At 36.6% G+C, this 6,206-nt stretch overlaps 1 protein-coding gene across 2 annotated transcripts in view; it reads right to left on the bottom strand.

Moving 5' to 3' along the window:
* Positions 1 to 5,021, bottom strand: part of LOC133541515 (proton channel OTOP2-like) — a 29,035-nt gene extending 24,014 nt beyond the window's left edge. For both annotated transcript variants that reach the window (XM_061884968.1, XM_061884967.1), the window contains exon 1: positions 4,816 to 5,021. In XM_061884968.1, the coding sequence (XP_061740952.1) occupies positions 4,816 to 4,868 (53 nt within the window). In that variant the 5' untranslated portion in view covers positions 4,869 to 5,021. The remainder of the gene's footprint in view (positions 1 to 4,815) is intronic.
* Positions 5,022 to 6,206: the final 1,185 nt, after the last annotated feature.

Genomic DNA, 6,206 nt, shown 5'->3' with positions numbered 1-6,206 from the left:
AATCCCACTAAATATCTTTGGGATCCAAAAGGTCCCCCACTCATAAAATGATCCATTTTTTATTATTATTTGTTTTACTTATTATTTCAACACTTAAGTTACGAGATCAACTTCAGATAATCTGTCGATTTTACGTTTGAACTATTATGCTCTTTTGTCAAAGAAAACACTGTTTTTATATGGCAACCACACAATATATGCACATCATATTTTCCACATAAAACATTATAAAGTGAAATATTTGAAGTAATTGGAGCCTTAAATAGGTCAATAATTAATTATATATATAAAAAAAATGTTTAACTTGTATTTTTTTTAGCATTGGCAATAGAGCAAAATAAAGAAAGGAAAAAAAAAACAGCCTGCATGGCAGCTTTGTGTGAACATTGCAACTTTTCCCCGTTAGATTTCACCTCATTCTACTTTTTTTTTGTGTTTTTTTATTTTATTTTAGCAAAAGCATTTCCAGAATGTGTGGCGGGCCACTAAACAATTAGCTGCGGGCCGCACTTTGGACACCCCTGGCTTATGTGAACTAAAAGTGGAGGCAGAGTACATTTATTCAAGCCATATTTAGTCTTTTTTGATGCATGTGCAAATGGTCTCAATCAGGTTTTCTTCATTCAATATACCGAATATGATTGATTAGTATCGCGGTACTATACTAATACCGGTATAGTGTACCACCGTACAGTACGGTATATTTCCTAAAGGGAAACTGCACTTTTTAAAAATGTTTGCCTATCATTTACAATCCTTATGTGGGACAAGCACTTGTTTTTCTTTTTCCTTTTTTGCATTCTAACTCATAAACAAACACTAGCAAAAGTCAGCTATCAATCGAAGTAATGGGTGTCATTACATCATTGCTCTCACAAGAAAAGAAAGAAAAAACTGACAATTAAGTTGACCAGAATTTTACTGTGAAAATAGTTTTTCTTCAATTACAGTAATACTAGGGGTGTAACGGTACGTGTATTCGTATTGAACCGTTCGGTACGGTTCGGAGGTGTACCGAATGAGTTTCCACGTTGTGTAAACAATGCACACCATACCGTAGCGACCGGGCTACGATAGACTGACCATACCTCCTCTTTTCCTCGGACATGTCCTCTTTTGCCGGGCTGTTCGGGTGGAGTTTCATAAATGCCTCAAATGTCCGGCATTTTTAGTTAGGGTTGCGTGTATTTTCAATGTACGTTCGGGGTTAAGAAGGGGTTAAAAACAAAACAAATTGTGCACGCAGCAGCATTCGTGAGGGAAGGGTAGAGACAGAGAGAGCGAGAGAGTTATGATAAACGGCTCTGCTTTTTATCCATAGATTTATCAGATTTTATTTTTTATTATCTATAGCAGGGGTGTCAAAAGTGTGCCCCGTAGGCCATTTGCGGCCCACAGCTAATGTTTTAAAGACCCACGGCACATTCTAAAAATGCTATTACAATAAACCAAAACATAACCATGAGGTGGCGACTTGTCCAGGGTGTACCCTGCCTTCCGCTCGATTGTAGCTGAGATAGGCGCCAGCGCCCCCCGCGACCCCGAAAGGGAATAAGCGGTAGAAAATGGATGGATGGATAACAAAAGTGAAATAAAAAAGCTTAAAAGTTAAATGTAATTTAGAAAAAGTTGCAATGTTGACTAATAAAACAAAGCTGTTTTTTTTCTTCTTTCAAACTGTCATTGCTCAAAACATAATATTGAATCAAAATCAATGTTATTATGAATTATTGACCTATCCAAGGTTCCCATTACTTTGCATCAAATATTTCACTAAGAAAAATATTAATAAATAACCCAAAAATGTATATTTTGTTGTTTTCTTACTGTACCGAAAATGAACCGAACCGTAACCTCTAAATCGAGGTACGTACCGAACCGAAATTTTTGTCTACCGTTACACCCTTAAGTAATACACTGCAAAAGTACTGTCAATTTTACAGTAAAATTCAGGCACCGAGCTGACAGTTTTGTACCGGGGACGGCGTGGTACGGTTGTGAGAGTAGCCGTGCCAGCGACCTGAGGGTTCCTAGTTCAATTTCCACCTTCTACCTACCTCTTCACTCTTGCTACTGATGGGTGGTGGTTAGGGCCTTGGATGGCAGCTGTGGGTGAATGTGGAAATAGTGGCAAATGGGTTATACAAGTAAAACCCTTTTTACTATAAAAAGAATCAAATCCCCATTCAATCTTGCAATTCCAGCCTTGTTTATCTCGGTTGCTGAATTTCCCCCAGGGATCAATAACTTGCATTCTATTCTATTTAACCCCTCATTAAAATGCTTGGAAAGACGACATCAAATATGCTGAAAAGTATTATTGCAGATTACTGGATTATTTTGTGGGTTTTTGTTTTTTAAATTGCTTTTCATAAAACATGTTTTTCAGCCAATTTTTTCATTGATTAAAAAATGTAAAATATTTGATTACAGCAGTGTTTTACAACCTTTTTTGAGCCAAGGCATATTTTTTTTCCATTGGAAAAAATCCAGAGGCAAACCAGCAGCAGAAATCATTAAAAAATACAAAGTCGTCGTCGCAATTGTTGGATATGACTTTAAAGCAGGGGTGCCCATTACGTCGATCGCGAGCTACCAGTCGACCGCGGGGGGTGTGTCAGTCGATCTCCAGCCAGGCTTTTAAAAAAAATAGACCTAAAAATTAGGGATCATCAATCTTCACCAAGACGTCACTTAAATGACATTCACGGTACCGGAGGGTCTTGTGAGATGACGCTGGCTGCTGCAAGATCATTATTATGAAAATATGACCGAGAGGAAGGCGAGAAACACTTTTTATTTCAACAGACTCTCGCGCCGTACCTTCCGTCAAAACTCTAAAGGCCGACTGCACATTTCCTATCTTCACAATAAAAGCCCTGCTTCATGCTGCCTGCGCTAACTAAATACAGAGTCTCGGAAAACTGGCGTGCACAAGCGGTCCCTCAGAGAGCTGGCGTGCACATCACTTGTGCACGCCAGCTTTCCGAGACTCTTATTTTGTTAGCGCAGGCAGCATGAAGCAGGGCTTTTATTGTGAAGATAGGAAATGTGCAGTCGGCCTTTAGAGTTTTGACGGAAGGTACGGCGCGAGAGTCTGTTGAAATAAAAAGTGTTTCTCGCCTTCCTCTCTGTCATTTTTTCATAATAATGAACTGGCAGCAGCCAGCGTCATCTCACAAAACCCTCGGGTGCCGTGAATGTCAATCAAGCAAGCTACGGAATTTGCCGCCAATGTTTTTCTTGTAAAGTGTATGGAAGCTGGATGAATTAGATGCCAAAAACCAACCACTTTCATGTGGTATTGTACAGAAAGGACAACTTTTTTTCTCCTCCATTTGAAAATGTGGGCGTTATCATCATTACTGTCTGATTCCAATCAATGCAAGTCATCAGAATCAGGTAATACACCAACTTATATTCTTGTCTTCGTGAAAGAAAGACATCTATATGTGTTACACATGCTTGTATTATCATTAAACACATTTAACTTGTTTACAAAAATGTATCTTTCATAAATAAATAAATGATATATAAAAATGAGGTAGATCCCCTCGAGTTGGTCAATTGAAAAGTAGCTCGCCTGCAGAAAAAGTGTGGGCACCCCTGCTTTAAACCATAACGAAGCATGCATCAATATAGCTCTTGTCTCAAAGTAGGTGTACTGTCACCACCTGTCACATCACGCCCTGACTTATTTTGACTTTTTTCGTGTTTTCCCGTGCGTAGTGTTTTCGTTCTTGTCTTACGCTCCTATTTTGGTGGCTTTTTCTCTTTTTTTGGTATTTTCCTGTAGCAGTTTCATGTCTTCCTTTAAGCGATATTTCCCGATATTTTTGTGTGGACATTGTTGATTTTCATGCCATGTTTGGATGTACCTTGTGGACTCCGTCTTTGCTCGACAGTAAGTCTTTGCTATCGTCCAGCATTCTGTTTTTGTTTACTTTGCAGCCAGTTCAGCTTTATTTTTGTTCTGCATAGCCATCCCTAAGCTTCAATGCCTTTTCAAAAAGAAACCTTTTATTTATTTTTGGTTTAAGCATTAGATACCTCTTTACCTGCACACTGCCTCCCGCTGTCGCCTGCATATTGTGAGCACGACAAACCATTGTCGTCTCACACGACGTGTTCCCGACATCTACAAAGCAATTAGCTACTGGCTGCCACCTAGTGATATGGAAGAGTATTACACGGTTACGCTGCCGAGCTCTAGACAGAACCGACACTCAACAACGGCAGATTATTTGCGGATTATAATTACTGGTTTGCAAGAAATATTTTTAGCCCAAATAGACGAAACTACATAATCTCTTACGATACATTAGTGTGCTACGGCACAGTGGTTGATTTTTTTTTAATTATTGTATATATATTATTTGGTTTGTTGCTGTTGCTATGAAACAATGAAAGTTGACTGCAAAATTAATTGAGACTCACATATTGGTACATTTTTAGGGGCTCACTCACTTAAAATAATTACACATCAAATTAAAAACAAATACTATAATGCCATGATCACATTGTTGGTCCATTTGAAACCAACACTAACTAAATCAGATGGTATAGTACTTTATTTTAGTATCTTAAAAAAAAGTCACAATATATATATATATATTTGTACAATCATAGTTATTTCTTTGGAACTATTGCAAAGTCGCTGATTGGCTAAGAGACATCACGTGGTTCTGTCCGTGTGGAACTATATTTTGAGTTGGCATGTTTAGTTCCAAAATGGACAGGTAAGGCCTGACCACATTCTTCTCAAAACTTTTAAAATTGCAGTAAACAAAAAAAAAACGACTTTAATGTATTTACCTCGTGAATAGTTCGTTACAGGTCCTTAACATCTTTTGAGCCACGGTTCTCATGATGGTATCCCTCCGCCTCCACACACACACTCCAAATAATTAAACGCACACAAACCTATAACCCACTCCGCCTCGTTCACCACCTAAAACCTTAAAAAAATAAAAATATTTACAAAGACACCTGCAATTTTCTTCAGGGCGACAATTAAAGGACCTTACCGCTTATACTATCAAAATAAGTGATGTCCAGCTGCGAATAGTTTAGGCTGATTCGATGACGTCATTATTAGACCATTTCCGGGTCAGCCTTCACAAATTCACATACAATTTATAAATACGGTATTCATTTAAAAAACAACTATTTACAAAGGCAACTGGAATTCTCTTTAGGGCGACAATGGAAGGACTTTACCGCTTCTAATATTAAATATACTGATGACGTCATGTCCAGCTGCGAATATTATTTTTTTTTTGCCGATTTGATGACGTCACTACCTTACAATTTTTGGGTCAGCCTTCACAAATTCACATAAAATTTCTTAACACGGTATTCATAAAAAAATAAATAATACAAAGGCAACTGGAAGAAAAGAACAGCGACAATGAAAGGACCTTCCCGCTTTAAACTGTCAACTTTTTTTTTTTTTAAACGCAATGATGACTTTATTTAATATTTTCCTGCTTTTGTTTGCTTCATTACAAGGTAAGAACAATACGACATGGAGTCAAAGACATATGACATTTGTTATAATGTTTCCCCACATTTTAAAATATTATCTATTCCATCAAATACATAGATTTTATATGGACAGGTGCTGAACGATTTTGAAAATAATATAATTGCAATTTTGTTTCCTTAATATTGCAATTAACATTTAATATTCTATTATTATTTATTGTATTTTTCAACACACACAAGCATAATATCAATTTGTGTCATAATAAACTTATTCATGATACATAAATTGTTCTTTCTTATAAGAAATACAATACAAACTTGACTAAATACTTTGACTTGCAGTCCAGTGCTTTTATTGTGAAGGTCAGCAGTGACTGTTTACGGCTGATTCGATGACGTCACTTCCAGCCTTCACAAATTCACATACAATTTATAAGTACGGTATCTATTGTGTTGATATATTTACTTTTGTTGTAAAACTAAACTGTATCAATATCAATTTTAGTCATTTTATAATACGTATGATAGCCATCTTTAGAGGTTTAATTCAGCGCCTCAAAAAAAATAGACCTAAATGTTTTTTTTAAATGTTATTTATAAATTTCAACATTAACAAACAGAAGAGAAACAATAATCAAAATAGTTCAACAACAGTATAAATCATTATAAAAACAGTACAAAACAGCGCCAGGGGGCTGTAAATTCAAATTAACAAAAAT

Source organism: Nerophis ophidion, linkage group LG23 (assembly GCF_033978795.1).
Source record: "Nerophis ophidion isolate RoL-2023_Sa linkage group LG23, RoL_Noph_v1.0, whole genome shotgun sequence".
In the NCBI taxonomy this organism is placed as follows: Eukaryota; Metazoa; Chordata; class Actinopteri; order Syngnathiformes; family Syngnathidae; genus Nerophis; species Nerophis ophidion.
The sequence above is the reverse complement of the archived record's forward strand: the minus strand, read 5'-3'. Positions and strand labels throughout refer to the sequence as shown.